This window comes from Podarcis bocagei (genome assembly GCF_964188305.1).
Source record: "Podarcis bocagei genome assembly, chromosome: 14".
NCBI classification, from domain to species: domain Eukaryota; kingdom Metazoa; phylum Chordata; class Lepidosauria; order Squamata; family Lacertidae; genus Podarcis; species Podarcis bocagei.
Window position 1 is genome coordinate 28,462,910 of NC_138139.1, and position 17,408 is coordinate 28,480,317.

The 17,408-nt window shown below is 46.8% G+C and overlaps 1 protein-coding gene across 1 annotated transcript in view; it reads left to right on the plus strand.

The window, feature by feature from the left end:
• Positions 1-16,755, plus strand: part of CORO2B (coronin 2B) — a 78,236-nt gene extending 61,481 nt beyond the window's left edge. The window contains exons 4-12 of the mRNA XM_081171209.1: positions 1,896-2,045; positions 2,596-2,760; positions 4,797-4,913; positions 5,840-5,944; positions 7,504-7,600; positions 9,002-9,114; positions 12,471-12,561; positions 13,740-13,879; positions 15,134-16,755. Of these exons, the coding sequence (XP_081027335.1) occupies positions 1,896-2,045; positions 2,596-2,760; positions 4,797-4,913; positions 5,840-5,944; positions 7,504-7,600; positions 9,002-9,114; positions 12,471-12,561; positions 13,740-13,879; positions 15,134-15,271 (1,116 nt within the window). The 3' untranslated portion in view covers positions 15,272-16,755. The remainder of the gene's footprint in view (positions 1-1,895; positions 2,046-2,595; positions 2,761-4,796; positions 4,914-5,839; positions 5,945-7,503; positions 7,601-9,001; positions 9,115-12,470; positions 12,562-13,739; positions 13,880-15,133) is intronic.
• Positions 16,756-17,408: the final 653 nt, after the last annotated feature.

Genomic DNA, 17,408 nt, shown 5'->3' on the forward strand with positions numbered 1-17,408 from the left:
AAAGTGCTTTTTATAGCCTGGTGGGAAGCCATGCAGCTGCAAGGAAGCGCATCCCTTCCACAGCAGCAGCTCCTGCCTGAGCCTCCCTCCAAAGACCTCAGGGACTGCAGATCTTGGCATGTTCTATATGTATCAGGCATACAAAAATATGGACCCACGTACCTATGGGACCACTTCTCCTGGTATGCCCCGCGGAGGACCTTAAGGTCCACAAATGACAACACTTTGGAAGTCCCAAGTCGCAAGGTGGTTAGATTGTTCTCAACTAGGGCCAGGGCCTTTTCAGTACTGGCCCCGACGTGGTGGAATACTCTGTCACAAGAGACTAGGGCCCTGCGGGACTTGACATCTTTCCGCAGGGCCTACAAGACAGAGCTGTTCCACGTGGCCTTTGGTTTGGACTCAGCCCGACCCTTATGTTTTCCCTCCCCTTACGGTTTTGATCTATGGGGTACTTTTAAAATGAGGCTGCATTTTAAATTACATTTTAACCTGTATTTTAAATTGTGTTGTTGTTGCCCCCCCCCCAAATTATGTTTCTATTGTAATTTTACTGGTGTTAGCTGCCCTGGCTGGGGAGGGCAGAGTATAAATAAAATTATTATTATTATTATTATTATTATTATTATTATTATTATTATTATTATTATATTTTCACTTCGTTGTACTAAAGGACCTAGAGCTCTGTCCTTAATCTGCAAGCTGACAACAACTCCATTCAGCTTCATACTGGCAACAGAAGCTGGTGTGGTGGAAATGCTGAAGAAGGGCGAATGCCAAGATTCAACACCTTCATGGAGCTGACGAAGACCCCTGCCTAAAATCCTGGACAGCTGCTGCTGCCAGTGAGGGCAGACAATCCTGAGCCAGAAGGACCAATATGGGAAGGCAGCTTCCCATACTTATGTGTGCTAAGGGGACAGTGGTGGCTCAGCTACAGAGCACCTGTCTTGCAGGCAGGAGGCCCCCAGTTGAATCTCCAAATCTCCAATGGTAACTCCATGTAGGGCTTGCCTGAAATGTTGGAATGCCTTCCCATCAGATGTCAAGGAGATAAAGAACTACAATACTTGAATTGAAGGCAGCTCTGTATCAGGAAGTTTTTAATGTTTGACGTTTTATTATGTTTTTACATGTGTTGGAAGCTGCAACCCCGCCAGATGGGCTGGGTAATAATAATAATAATGGGACACGGGTGGCGCTGTGGGTTAAACCACAGAGCCTAGGACTTGCCGATCAGAAGGTCGACGGTTCGAATCCCCGCGATGGGGTGAGCTCCCATTGCTTGGTCCTTGCTCCTGCCAACCTAGCAGTTCAAAAGCACGTCAAAGTGCAAGTAGATAAATAGGTACTGCTCCGGCGGGAAGGTAAACGGCGTTTCCGTGCGCTGCTCTGGTTCGCCAGAAGCAGCTTAGTCATGCTGGCCACATGATCCGGAAGCTGTACGCCGGCTCCCTCGGCCAATAAAGCGAGATGAGCGCCGCAACCCCAGAGTTGGCCGCGACTGGACCTAATGGTCAGGGGTCCCTTGACCTTTAATAATAATAATAATAATAATAATAATAATAATAATAATAATAGAGCCACTGCCAGTCAGTGCTGACAATGCTTAGGTTCCCATGCTTCTAACAAGGCTGTGATGCTTTATGGTTTACATTTTTCATTCTTCGTTTATGTTTGTTTACTATGCTTGCCATTTTTGGTTAATAATAACAGTAATAAAGTATGGTGTGAGTGTGGCCCATGGGTCCTGAGACATTTTAAAAGCATCTTTACTGTAGCAGAATGTTTCGGGTGTGTGTGTACTGTATAACGAACCTACTTCATCCAGGCAAGCCGCTGAGTTGACAAAGACACCCTCCTCACAGCATCCTTTTGCTCTCATGTCCTTCAAGGTTCGGATATGGGAAATTCCAGACGGAGGACTGAAGCGCAACATGATGGAGGCGGTCCTGGAGTTGTACGGGCACAGCCGGCGCGTCGGCCTTGTTGAGTGGCACCCGACCACCAACAACATCCTGTTCAGTGCCGGCTATGACTATAAGGTGAGCTGGGCAAAGTCGCCCTCATGCATGAGAGATAGTGTGGTGTGTAGTGGTGCATTGGTCTAGGACCTGGGAGAGCAGGGTTTGAATCCCCACTCTGCCTTGAAGCTTGCTGGGTGCCCTTGGGCCAGTTTCTGCCTCTCAGCCTAGCCTACCTCACAGGGTTGTTGTTGTTGTTGGGACTAAATGAGGAGGAGAAGAACCATGGAGAAAAAGGTGGGGTATGAATGCAACAGTAAGCAAAACGTTGCAGCCAGTGAGAGTTTGGATTTGATATCCCGCTTTATCACTACCCGAAGGAGTCTCAAAGCGGCTAACATTCTCCTGTCCCTTCCTCCCCCACAAGAAACACTCTGTGAGGTGAGTGGGGCTGAGAGACTTCAAGAAGTATGACTAGCCCAAGGTCACCCAGCAGCTGCATGTGGAGGAGCGGAGACGCGAACCCGGTTCACCAGATTACGAGTCCACCGCTCTTAACGACTACACCACACTGGCTCTCTCCCCAGTGGTGGGAAGGCTGACCTTTGTTTTGCGTTCCTGTCCTTGTTAGGTTCTCATCTGGAACCTGGACATCGGTGAGCCTGTGAAGATGATTGACTGCCACACCGACGTCATTCTCTGCATGTCCTTCAACACAGACGGGAGTTTGCTGGCCACCACTTGCAAAGACAAGAAACTCCGCGTCATTGAGCCGCGCTCCGGCAAAGTCCTCCAGGCAAGGAGCTTCTTATAAGGGTCAAAAGAGAGAGGCATTGGCAGAGAGCCATCATCCAACGTCCTGACTGTTGTTGTTTTATAAATCAGCCACAGAAGGGGGTGCGCATGCCTAGTTTTTATCAGGACAACAACTCTGGGAGGAGGGGGTGCAGGATGTAGCGATGGATACCAGCCTGGATTACTTTAAAAGAGAATTAGGCAGATTCAAAGAGGATCAGCATGTCCATGCCTACTGCTAGCTACAATGGCTTTGCTCTGTCTCTGCGGTCAGAAGAGGCATGACTCTGAACACAATTGCTGGGAGGTTTCTCTGGTGCTGAGGCCCTGACTGCAGACTGGCTTTGTACTGGGACATCTGGTTGGCCACAGCTGGACATCTAGGAGGGCTACTGGTCTGATCCAGCCATCCAGGCTCTTCCTATGCTTTTATGTTATTTGTTCGCGTTTATTTATTTATTTATTTCATAAAATTTATACACCGCTTGATGGCAAAAAAGGAACCTTCCAAGTAGAGCAGTTTACAAAACAGAAAGAGCAATAAAATTATCAACAAGAGGAATAAGCAACAATTTAAGACTTTTGAAAAGTTAAACCAACAGTGAAACTAGAAACAGATTAAAACTCCCATCAGCTTTCCTATTTTTCCGGTCTGAATGCCCCACCAAAACAACAATTATGCCTGCAGTGTGGATAGTGGCTTTTTGGGGGGGGGGCAATTTAGATTAAAGAAAAGGCATAGGGGTGTAAGAAACTGCTCAGAAACAGAGGGGCTCCCCTGAGCAGCTTTAAGGTTGTTGTTTTTTAAGCCAAGAAATTACCGATTACAATTAATTCATGTCCTGTATGTTTTGCAACCTCCACCTAAATTGCACCATCGTTGGTGTAAAAATTGCCTCCTCTCCTAAGGCAGGAAAAGCAAGTTGGTCCCTGTCCTTGTTGGATACCTTTTTGTCGGTAAGAATGCACAGCTACTTCTTCCGACAATGAAGTTTCCAAAAGCAATCTTTTTATAAGCATGTGCCTATCTCCTAAGAAAGCAGCCTTTTCAAAAAAAATTTTAAAAAACTTCTTGATCTCATGGTTAGAATATTTCCCACCCCCAGCCCCCAAATGTCAACGTGCAAATTTTGACTGCAGATAAACACAATTTCAACAGAGGGAACAGAAAGAATTCACTGTCTGCCATGTTTTTACGTCTAGCTTTAATCTTTTATTAATCACAAGTTGCACTGGATGAAATGAAAAGTGAGGCTTTTGAGTGGCGTATCTGAAAGAATGGTAAGCCAGCCTTTCCCAACCTGGTGCTCTCCTGATGTTTTGGACTACAACTCCCATAAGCCCCAACTGTCTCAGCTGGGATGGATGGGGATTGTGGTCCGAAACATCTGGAGCACAGCAGGGAAAGCTGCCTTAATCAATTGCCTACAGAAGTCTAGTGTCCAGATCAAAGGAAGTCATAGTACCACTCTATCCTGTCTTGGTCAGACCAAGCCTGGAGTCCTGTGTCCAGTTCTGGGTACTACAGCTTAAGAAGGATATTAAAAAGATGACCAAGGGTCTGGAAACCAAGTCTTATGAGGAATGGTTGAGGTAATTGGGTATGTTTAGCCTGGAGAAGAGAAGATGGAGAGAGGATCTGACAGTCATCTTCAAATATCTGAAGTGTTGTCACATGGAAGATGGAGCAAGCTTGCTTTCTGCTGCTCCAGAGGGCAGGACCCCAGCCAATAAATTAAAATTACAGAAAAGGAGATTCCTACATCAGGAAGAACTTTCTGACTTTAAGTGCCATTTAACAGTAGAATGGACTCCCACAGAAGGTGGTGGGCTCTCATTCGCTGGAAGTTTTTAAGCTGCAGTTGGATGGTCATCTGTCAGGGATTCTTGATCTGTGATTCCTGCATTGAAGGGGGTTGCACTAGACTTTTGAACTAGACTTCCAACTCTGAAACTTTATGATTGATTTGAAGAGGGGAGCTGGAGGCTGCCAGGAATGTAGCTGCCTGGCTGGGTAAATCTTGGTTGTCTTTCCAGGAGGCGAATTGTAAGAACCATCGCGTGAACCGGGTTGTCTTTTTAGGAAACATGAAGCGGCTTCTAACGACTGGAGTCTCGCGGTGGAACACGAGGCAGATTGCCCTCTGGGATCAGGTCAGGCTGTGATATTTATTTACTTATTCTGGAGGGTGGTAATGCAAGAACAGGCCTTTTCAGTGGTGGTTCCCTGTTTGCAGAATGCTCTCCTCAGGCACCCTCATTACAGTGGTACCTTGGGTTACATACACTTCAGGTTACATACGCTTCAGGTTACAGACTTCGCTAACCCAGAAATAGTGCTTCAGGTTAAGAACTTTGCTTCAGGATGAGAACAGAAATTGTGCTCCGGCGGCGCGGCAGCAGCAGGAGGCCCCATTAGCTAAAGTGGTGCTTCAGGTTAAGAACAGTTTCAGGTTAAGAACGGACCTCTGGAACGAATTAAGTACTTAACCCGAGGTACCACTGTATATATCTTTAGGTGCCAAGCAAAAACTTTCCTCTATAAGCAAGCCTTTGGCCTTTAACTATCTGTGACCTTTTTTATGTCAGAGGGGGGTTTTTGGTTTTAATATAACTGTGTGGAGTTTTTTGTTTTGTTTTGGTTGTAAGTCACTTTGTAATTTGCCTTGGGCAAGATAAAGCAACTAACAAATATAATAAATAATTATATAGTTTAAAAAATATTATTTTTTCAATCATCCCTTTTTGGGACCAAGCCCTGAGAGAAGAAATCTTTATTTATTTATATCCCAACGTTCCTCCAAGGTTCTCAAGGTGGCATACATATTTCTCCTCCCTGTTTTATCCTCATAACAACACTGGGAGGTAGGTTAGGCTGAAAGGCAATGACTGGCCCAAAGTTGTAGTCGAAAAGCATATTGAGGGCACCAGATTAGGGAAGGCTGGCCACAGCTTTTTTAAAAGACACCTTTCTTCACATTTGTAATAACATTCCTAGTGTCAAGGTTATAAATGCATCAGGTTTGAAAGCTATTTTTATTTTCTTAAAAAACCAACAAGAATATCTTTGATTTCTGCAGGAAGATCTCGCCATGCCCTTAATAGAGGAGGAGATTGACGGGCTGTCTGGGCTCCTCTTCCCTTTCTACGATGCTGATACCCACATGCTGTACCTGGCTGGCAAGGTGAGTGGGCACAAAATGCTTATGGCATGGGGGAGTGGGCTTTGGCTACAGAATCCCAAAGTTTCTGTATCTTGTCATTAGGTACGCACTATGAACCAACGTATATCTGGAGTCACTTCATAGTCACTCCCTTGGACAAAAAAAATTAACAAGCCATTTCCCTCAAAGTAGTTTTTTAAAAGGCATTCATTGGTTCATCTAGATACTTAGCCAAAGCAATTTGTGTTGCTGTAGATTTAAATCTACAGTCAAACCTCAGCTCCTGAACGCCTCCATTTTGGAACATTTCAGCTCCCAAACGCCGAAAAACTGGAAGTAAATGCTGTGGTTTTTGAACGTTTTTTGGAAGCCCAACGTCCAATGTGGCTTCTGTTTGAGTGCAAGGAGCTCCTGCAACCAATCGGAAGCCGCGCCTTGGTTGTTGAATATTTCGGAAGCCAAATGGGCTTCCAAGAACGGATTATGTTCAACAACCGAGGTTTGACTGTATAAAGAGAAGATTGAGAGGCAATTTGGCAGCCAACTTCAAATATCTGAAGAGTTGTCAGATATTATAATTACTATTACTACTACTATTTTACTAATATTAAGATGGAGCAAGCTTGTTTGCTGCTGCTCCAGAGGATAGGACCTGAACAGATGGAGTCAAATTGCAAGAAAGGAGATTGCAGTTCAACATTGGAAAGCACTTTCTGACGGTAAGAGCTGTTTGACAGTAGAATGGACTCCCTCAGACAGTAGAATGGACTCCCTCAGAAGATGGTGGATTCTCCTTCACTGGTGGTTTCTAAAGAGATTCTTTAGTTGTGATTCCTGCATTGCAGGGGTTGAACGAGATGACCATAGGGGTCCCTTCCAACTGTACACTTTTTTATTCTAAATTTTGGTCTTTTAAGGCTGAGATCCTGAGCATGCATACTCAGAAACAGGTTTTAATGAAATTAATATGCCTTGTTTCCATTCAGATGTATGAAGGACTCATGCTCCATTTCCCGGCAGACCTAAAACCAGCCTCCTTCTTTTCAGTAGATGTAGCTGAATCTGGGCTGACTGGAAATGGATCCATCCCAATTTGAGCACTGTGGAGATTATAGGGTGTTAATTGGGGCTCCAGCTAAGCCATTGTCCTTCAACCTTCAGTCCTTCTGCTAGAAAATGGAGATAAAGTCAGAATACCTCACAGGGTTGTTGTGAGCAAAAACAAGACAGCACCCAGAATCATAGAAGGGTAGAATTAGAAGGGACCCTGAGGTTCATCTAGTCCAATCCCCTGACAGAGGGCCATCCATGCTTTTAAGGGTGGGCCAAGTCAGAGTTCCTATGACAACCACCCCAACCTGGGGCCCTCCAGATGTTTTGTACTACAACTCCCCACAGCGCCTACTGGCACCACTATGTTAAACTGAGGCTGATCGGAGTTGTAGGCCAAGAAACCTGGAAGGCACCAGGTTGGAGAAGGCTCTGCTATGACCTAAACTGTGCAGTGGTCTCTCCTCCCACCCCAATATTCACAAAAGTCCCACTGATTCACACCTCTCTCTCTTTCTCTCTCCCCCTAGGGAGATGGGAATATCCGCTACTATGAAATCAGTACAGAGAAGCCATACCTCACTTACCTCATGGAATTCCGTTCTCCGGCTCCACAAAAAGGCCTCGGTAAGGGGTGCTTACCATCTGCGCTACAGCCTCAAAGGCAGGCAGCCTCTTTCCTTGGACTAGTCAGTGGCTACTAGCCACGATGGCTGTGCTCTGTCTCCACAATTGGAGACAGGCTCTGCATCGGGGCATGTGGTTGGCCACTGTGTGAACCATATATTGGACTATTTTTGTACTGTACAGTGGTACCTCAGTTACATACGCTTCAGGTTACACACTCCGCTAACCCAGAAATATTACCTCGGGTTAAGAACTTTGCTTCAGGATGTGAACAGAAATCGTGCTCTGGCGGCGCGCAGCAGCAGGAGGCCCCATTAGCTAAAGTGGTGCTTCAGGTTAAGAACAGTTTCAGGTTAAGTACGGACCTCCAGAACGAATTAAGTACTTAACCTGAGGTACCACTGTACTCTTTTTGGCACCTGCTATAAACATTCCTTTTAGACAAGCCTGCCCAGAGGCTTAGGAAGCTGAGGCAACTCTGATCTGTTTCAGTATTTTTACTTTCAGATTTTTAAAAAGTAGAGTTGTACTTTTTTCTTGATTTTTTTCTTTTTGTAAACCACTTTGAGGGTTTTTTTTTATATATAACCAAGCGGCTTGTGAATTTTTATGAAATAAATCAAAGGGACATCGGCCTGATCCAGCAAGGCTCTTCTGGTGCTCTTGTGAAACCTCCAGACCTGGAGGCAGTCTATTGGATACCTAGGTTCTTAGGGTCATTTGGTCATGGTGCAAACAGGTTGCTGGACTTGATGGGCTACTGGCCTGATCCAGAAGCTTCTTCTTATGTTATTTCATCTGTTCTGCCCTCTTTTCCCCAGCATAGTCACAGGCTCCCACACCTCCTCTAACTACTCTGCCCCTTTCTTCGGCCTCCTCCTGCAGGTCTGCTGCCTCCCTGGCGCTCTCCCCAGTCCTTGCCCTCCCTGCATTTCCAACATCTTGGCCTGCTCAGCCCCAGACTTCCTTCCCTCACTCCAAATAAAGTTCTGGCAGCCCTTGGTTACAGTGCATGGTCTTCCCCTCAGGCCAAACCAACCCTTCCTCTTCCGCTGTGTGTGACAGTTGTGCACCGAGCCCTTTCCCCTCTGGATACGGAATGTTTATGAACATTCCCAGGACACTGGATCAGAGGGCCAGTAGCTAAGGACAGTGGCTGGCACACTTTATAGAAACAGAGGTTGGTGCAAGGAGCAGGGGGTTTACCTAGCCGGGGGGGGGGGAGCAGCAGGAAGACCTCTGAGGAGATAAAATAAAAGGAAACAGAGAAAATCGTTCAGAACTGCTGTGTCACTCAGATGCCATGATAGAGGGTCGCCTTGCAACCTCTCCAAGGATTTGATTTTCTTTGTTATGTACAGGACAACAAACATCACTTCTTCCTATTCCTTGTGTTTGTAGGAGTGATGCCAAAGCATGGCCTGGATGTCTCTGCCTGCGAGGTGTTCCGGTTCTATAAGCTCATCACGTTAAAAGGGCTGATTGAGCCCATCTCCATGATCGTGCCAAGGAGGGTGAGTAATCTGGCCCTCACAGGAAGCAGGTTTGCTCTCTAAGGCTGCCTACATGCCATACACAGGAATTCACACACACCCCAAGAACCCTGGGAACTGTAGTTTGTGAAGAATGCTGGGAACTGTAGCATGGCACGGGGGAAACTATAGTTCCCATGATTCTTTGAGGGGAGCCATGTGCTTTAAATGTGTGGTGGGACTGAGACTTTGAAGTTGGGTCCAGTTCACACAACTGTGGTTGCTTCCGGATGACCTGTTTACTGAGCATCATCCTGATTTGCTTGCGGGTCTGCTATAGGACATCAAGTAAGAGTTAGCTCCCATTTTGTAGGGCGTTTCATTCCCACTTCCCAATTTTACTGCACAACAACACCAAATCAGCACTCAACAGTACAACCTGAAATTTCTTACGCTGTTAAATTCCACCTCAAACCGCGACAGCCTTGAAGCTCCCTTGGCTGATGTGCCGCCTGCAGGTGGCCTTGGCAGGTGAAAAGGAGCCATGTGGGATTTGCCAAGCTCTGACCACCCTGCTCAGAGATTGGCAGAGGCATGGGGGCATGGGGGTTGCTGCTCTAGATCAGGTTTAAGGTGCTGGTTTTAACCTTTAAAGCCCTATACTGCCTAGGACCCTCGTACCTACAGGACCGCCTCTCCTGGCATGTCCCACAGAGGACCTTATGGTCTTCAAACAAAAACATCTTGGAGGTCCCAGACCACAGGGAGGTTAGGCTGGCCTCAACCAGAGCCCAGGGCTTTTTTGGCCGTGGCCCCGATCCGGTGGAACGCTCTGCCACAAGAGACTAGGGCCCTGCGGGACCTGACATCTTTCTGCAGGGCCTGCAAGACAGAGCTGTTCCACCAGGCCTTTGGCCATGGCACAGTCTGACCCCCTCCTTTGGTAATCCTCATAGAACTCTAGCCCAATGGTTGCCATTAATTTGATTCTGAATTGATTTTAGAATGCTGTGTTACTTTTACTGTTGTTAGCCGCTCTGAGCCTGGCTTCGGCTGGGGAGGGTGGGATATAAATAAAATTATTATTATTATTATTATTATTATTATTATTATTATTATTATTATTATTGGGTCCCAGGTGGGAGAAGTCTGCTCTGCCTCAAACTATGGAACTTGCTTCCACAGGAGGCAGTGAACGCTACCAGCTTGGATGGTTTTAAAAGAGGATTGGACAAAGGGGAGGGCTATCGATGGCTACCAGCCCTGATAGCTACTAGACACGATGTCTATGCTCTGCCTCCATGGTTGGGGGCAGTAAACACTTCTGAATACCTGTTGCTGGCTTCCCTCATCCATCTGGTTGGCCCCTGTGAGAACAGGATGCTGGTCTAGATGGGCCATTGGCCTGATCCAGCAGGCTCTCCTTGGGTTCTTATGCCTTAAAACATGTTGACCTTGTGCACAAGCTCTTTTTTCTTTGCATCAGTGTGTGCTCAGATGCAGGAGTGCCAACATGGCCCCGCAACCGTGGGTGCCCGTTGGCTCCCACTACGTTTCCGAGCACAATTCAAAGTGTTGGTGCTGACCTTTAAAGCCCTAAACGGCCTCGGTCCAGTATACCTGAAGGAGCATCTCCACCCCCATCATTCTGCCCGTACACTGAGGTCCAGCGCTGAGGGCCTTCTGGCGGTTCCCTCACTGCGAGAAGCCAAGTTACAGGGAACCAGGCAGAGGGTCTTCTCGGTAGTGGCACCCGCCCTGTGGAACACCCTCCCTCCAGATGTCAAAGAGAAGAACAACTACCAGACTTTTAGAAGACATCTGAAGGCAGCCCTGTTTAGGGAAGCTTTTAATGTTTAACAGACCACTGTATTTTAATACTTTGTTGGAAGCCGCCCAGGGTTGCTGGGGAGATCCAGCCAGGTACGCGGGGTATGTATGTATGTATGTATGAATGAATGAATGAATGAATGAATGAATAAATAAATAAATAAATAAATACCCAAATTTGTGGGTGCCCTGTTCCTTCATGGGGAATTTTGTGGGTGCTCAGGCAACCCAGAGCCCCAGGGAGTTGCCACTTATGCTCAGTTGCCTTTCCCTGTGTTTTGGTGTGGTAAAGGAAGGTTGCGATTCTGTCCCATTATTTCCGCACAAAGCCCCACAGGTCCATTCCCCTCACTCGTAGTCATTTTTCTCCATGCTCCACAAGCCCAAATGCCTTCTAGTAAGCCTCTCCTGCCTTTATTGCCTCTCCTTTCAGACCACAAACACACCGAGCTCCCTGCTGCATGGGTTCTTTTTCTGCAGCAGCGTGGAGCTGCATGGGTTCTTTTTCTGCAGCAGCGTGGAGCTGCATGGGTTCTTTTTCTGCAGCAGCGTGGAGCCAGATCTTCGGGGCAACAGGGATGTGCTTGAGAATGCTCTAATGCAGCCTTCATCCAAAACTGCAATCCGACAAATGGTTAACCTGCTATGTTGCAATGCTTATGACTTCGCTTGGCTCAGAGAATGAGCCAAAAGTTTGTGCTGCTCCTGAGATAAATGTCCGCTCCTCGTTTTTGGGATGGGTTGGGGGGGAGTATGTTGAGTAGTTTAATTACTGCCATAGCATCAAAAACCTTTTTGATTTTTTTGGGGGGGAGGGCAAAATGGAACTTAGTGGCTCGCAGACGGGGTTAAAGCAGTAGTTACCCAAATGGGCAGTACCACCCTTGGGGGGGCAATGAGGCCCCAAGAGGCAAGGGTGCAGAAGGGGGGCACTGGAAGTGGGGCCCTCCAAACACATTGATTGCTAATTTATGGTTGACAGGGCTAGAACATGGAACAAAAAAAACTTCCTTGTTTTGTATTTAAGGTTTTACTGCTTCTATCACTTTTAAATTGGGGTGAGGGGACTGATGATGAAATGATAATAATAATAATAATAATAATAATAATAATAATAATAATAATAATAATACCCTGCCCATCTGGTTGGGTTTCCCCAGCCACTTTGGGCAGCTTACGATTATGGAACCAAAGGGGTGGGTGCCCAAAATGGTTCGGGAACCACTGTTAAATGATTGTTTGCAACTGGGTCATTGCTGGTGTGTGTGTTACTTACTGAATTTTTCTTGGGAAAGATAAATCTAGATTATATTTGGTGGTGGTGGGGATACAGGTTGGTATGATGTACTGTTTTTAGCACTTGATTGGGAGCTGCCCAGAGTGGCTGGGGAAACTCAGCCAGATGGGCGGGGTATAAATAATAAATTATTATTAGTAGTATGCTGATGCCAACAGCATTATGTGTTTGCTGCCTGCCTGGGGGCACCCTTCCCAGAACACCACCACCACTCTGGAAGTCCTTTACTAATTATTTCAAATATGCTGTTTCTCTTCCTTCTGGATTCTAGTCGGAAACATACCAGGAAGATATTTACCCAATGACTCCAGGAACAGAGCCTGCTCTCACACCGGATGAATGGCTGAGTGGAACGAACCGGGGTAAATGCACTAGCTCTGCAATTTTGTGATGTGCAACCTGGTGGAAAATCAAACACCACCTAGGTTTTAAAAAGAAAAACAACTTTTAAAGTGGCCAGAAATTTGACTTCAAGCAAAACATGGCTAACACTGCTTGAAATCCCTAATATTTCCAAATATTGAAGTCTGGGCATTTACCATTTCAACATCTGGAAATGGTGAAGACTGATCTGTGACTAAGTGATGCTCTTTTGTTTCTCTCCCCAGTGAAATCAACTGAAATCCCATCTCCCTGCCATATTAAAATATAGAATGAGGAATGTGTTAAAGCAATTGAGAATCTAACTGAAGAGCCAGTCTATTCAAAGCCTTATAGAGCTAGGTAGATCTCTGTAGGACCCATTTTGTCACCTGGGCACACCTGAGGTTGAACCACTTTCAGACCAGCAGTCCTGGTGGCACTAAAGCTCAAAAGAGGGCAGGCTCTTTTGGAAAGCTGGCATGGTGGCAGAGTAACAAAGGTGCCTGGGTTTCCCCAGCTTCAGAACCCTGACATTTGCAGTAGCTTCGATTGCACCTCTGAGATTATGGGCTGCTTCACTGCCACTCCAACGCAACCTCTTGGATTGTGTGTGATGTTCAGCAGGAGTTTCACAGGCACTGCAGAGTAAAATGCAGCTTCACAAAGTTCCAGCACATTGTCCCAAATACAGAACACAAACGTTTGGTCCTTTAGCTAAAATAGGTAAAGGTAAAGGGACCCCTGACCGTTAGATCCAGTCGTGACCGACTCTGGGGTTGCGGCGCTCATCTCGCTTTATTGGCTGAGGGAGCCAGCATACAGCTTCCAGGTCATGTGGCCAGCATGACTAAGCTGCTTCTGGCGAACCAGAGCAGCGCATGGAAATGCCACTTACCTTCCTGCTGGATTGGTACCTATTCATCTACTTGCACTTGACGTGCTTTTGAACTGCTAGGTTGGCAGGAGCAGGGACTGAGCAACGGGAGCTCACCCCATTGCGGGGATTCGAACCGCCGACCTTCTGATTGGCAAGTCCTAGGCTCTGTGGTTTAACCCACAGCGCCACCCGCGTCTCGGTTTTAGCTAAAATAGGGTAGATTATTTGCTCGTTTCCAAAAAGTGTCTCTCTAGCCCTTTGGTTTAGCATTTGTTGTCTCTTGTTTTCTTTCTTTCTTAGATCCCATATTGATGTCTTTAAAGGAAGGCTATAAGAAAGCATCGAAAGTTGTTTTTAAGGCACCGATGAGAGAGAAGAAGAGTGTTGTTGTTAATGGGATCGACCTCTTAGAAAACGTGCCCCCCAGAACAGAGAATGAGGTAAGGAAAAAACAGCTACCCTCTGTCCAGATTGAGAGTTGTCATCATTAGGCCTGGGCAATGTATCCATACATTACCCAGAACCAGTATGAGGGGCAGAACATGATGGCGGCTTCGCTTGGAGGTCAGCAAAGCCAGAAAAGCATCGGGGCTCCCTCATCTGGGGGGTGGGAGCACTTTAGCAGGCTTTTCTCTCCCTCTCTCATAATACTAGAACCCAGTGTGGTCATTCACAGAAGCTGAATGTTGGTAGGATTCGGCACAGACAAAAGAAAACACACACACACACACACACACACACACACACACACACACACACACACACCACACAGTTGAAACTGTAGAATTTGCTACCACAGGAGGTAGTGAGGACCAGCTTTAAAAGAGATAAATTCATGAAGGACATACCTATCAACAACTACTAGTCACAATGGCCATTTACTCCTCTTATCAGAGGCAGGATGCATCTGATTCTGCAGATCATAAGTAGGAAAGTACTGTTGCATTCATGTCCTGCTTCCAGGCTTCCCATATGAATCTAGCTGGCAACTGTGGGAAAAGGATGCTGAACGATATGAACCTTCGGTCTGACCCAGCAGGGCGTTTTTTGTACATGGCCCCCACAAATACTTGCCAGCTATGATATACCAAAGTACCATAATTTTTTCGAGAGTCAATACGGTGCATTGGTCAGCGTGTCAGAAAAACAGAGTTCAAATCCACACTCAGCCAGGAAGCTTGCTAGGTGACCTTGGGCCAATCGCTGCCTCTCAGCCTAGCCTACCTCACAGGGTTGTTGTGGGGATTAAATGAGGAGGGGGAGAACCATGTACACCACCTTGAGCTGCTTGGATGAAAAGACAGGATAATTAGTAGTAGTAGTATTAATACCCCACCCATCTGGCTGGGTTTCCTCAGCCACTCTGGGCAGCTTCCAACAAAATATTAAAATTCAATAGTCTATTAAACATTAAAAGCTTCCCTAAACAAGGCTGCCTTCAGATGTCTTCTAAAAGTCTGGTAGTTGTTTTTCTCTTTGACATCTGGTGGGAGGGCGTTCCACAGGGCGGGTGCCAATACCAAGAAGGCCCTCTGCCTGGTTCCCTGTAACCTCACTTCTCGCAATGAGGAAACCACCAGAAGGCCCTCGGCGCTGGACCTCAGTGTCCAGGCAGAACGATGGGGGTTCATAAATAAATGAAGCAACAGCACAATATGGAGGCCAACTCTTTCTCTCTCTTCCTCAACTTCAAGCTTCTCCGAATGTTCTTCCGGCAACAAGATGAGATCCGGCGGTTGAAAGCTGAGCTCTCGCAGAAGGACATCAAAATCCGACAGCTACAGCTGGAGCTGAAAAACTTGCGCAACAGCCCGAAGAACAATGAACTCTAAAGGACATTTTCTAAACAAACTCTTTGTTTATACCCACTCTTTTAATTTTACTGTATCCACTTAACACACGATATGAGCCAGAGACCCCCGTGGCCAGCCCCCAGGGAGCTCACCCGCTAACTGGAACTGTGTCCTTCTGTGGTCATTTCCTAGCACTAAAAGAAAGACGTGTTGTCTGTATGATGTTAACTGAGAAAACTACTGCATGAAACAAGCAAAGGGACCCATGTAGAGCCCGAGCTTCCCTTGGAGGAAGTAGAGGAGTCAATGCGTTTCCTGATGCTGCCAAGTCACGGGATTAGCTAAACGGGGCATCCGGTTTTCCATTCCATCCTTGAGCAGGAATGAAAAGGGAGATCTGCATGCCCCGCAGGAAGCAATGGCATTGATTAGTATTATTAATATTCTTTTTTTTTCCTATGCAAAGTGTGACTGACAATGCACACTGGATACAAAACTGGAATTCAGGTCCATGAAACTGGAAGGTACATGGGAGAGCTGGACATTAATTCATCCCCTTCTCCCGGGAAATTCCCCGCAATGCGCCGCGCAAGCAAAAGAGCAGAACCCCCAGGATCCCTTTAATGCTGCAGCGGATGTTGGGGGTTAAGGTCATGCACAGCTTTCTCAGTATTCCTTAAAAAATGCCATTCCCCACCTCCCTACCCCATAGCCACTGGCATCATTTGTACCATGGGGCCAGCTCTGCTTCAGCCATAGCTCAGTGGCTTTTCTATGCATCAACCCCTTGGTTGGTTGTCCTATCGAAACAGGTGGCGCCGGCACCAGTTTATAAGGGATACCCGCTCTTTGTATCTCTGGTTCCTAACCATTAATCCCAAGCCTTCACATATTATAGAACTTTGTATTTTCTCCTAGAATCATAGAATTGGAAGGGACCCCCCGCCCCAAGAGTCATCTGGTCTAATCCCCTGCAATGCAGGAAGAATCCCTGGCAGATGGTCACCCAATCTCTGCTTAGCAACCTCCTATGAAGGAGAGTCCACCACCTTCTGAGGTGGTCCATTCCACGGTCTTAAACAGCTCTTGCTGTCAGATAGTGGTTATTAACACATGCCGTGACACAGGACTGCAAGGAAGGAGGAAATCTTGAAGGCAGGAGGTCCCGCTGTGGATGGATGCCAAGGCTCAGGCTGCAAGATGCTTCAATCTGGCTGGATCCTGCCAGCATCTTCTGATGCATTTGCTAGCTCAGTTCTCTGCTGCTGCCGGTGAAGCTGTACCCTAGGCCGAACCATTGGCAACTGCTGTGAGGCAGCAAAGGGAGGGATGAGTCCCCAAACTTCACTTTTATATGCTGGGGGGTGGTGAGGTGTTGCTGCTAGCACCACCCAAATGCAAGGTTGCCCAATGGGTGCTTGCTGCAAAAGGGGTAATGTGAGTCACACAGCAACTGGGACCTTCAAGGTGCTGGCTGTCAAGCCCCTGTTGAGATTTATAGGTAAGAAGACTGCCCCACCCCCACCCCCCAAAAAACATTCCCATGCAATGAGCCCCTGGCATCACCTAGCAATCTGCCTTGCCAGTTATTGCTGTTCAGGTTGGATTCCTATAGTCATCTGCTCCAAATTGGTCGATGGTTTGAAGAAAGAGCCCCAGGGAACTGGGTCCTGGAGACGGATATTCTAGAAGGTAAATCTATCCTGAATTTGGCACCACAGGTAGAGCCTCCTGCCAATGGAGTGAGCCGAAAGCATTTCACTTCCTTAATGAAAATGGGACTTGCCACTGTGGGTTTTAGTGAATGATGGAGGGGAAATCCAAGTGGCAGTAAGATTGCTTCAGTATTTAGTTAGGGCATTCCCTTCCTTCTGAAGACAATCGCCTTGCTGAGAAATTAGGTAAGGGTAGTTTTCCCTTTGGAATCCTGACCACTAACATTCCCCTGCAGGGGGTGAAGAGACAGGATCCCGTGACTGAAATTCCTTTACCCCCAGTACAACTATCCTGGAATAAGTTCTCCATTGTGGTCTTGAGTGCAGGAACCCTGCGATAAGGAGCTATCGTGTATCTGGACCCTAGAACGGGAGGATAAAAAGTAGGTGAGCCATTATGTCTGCAAAAGGGGGATAATGTGGGACGCGGGTGGCGCTGTGGGTTAAACCACTGAGCCTCT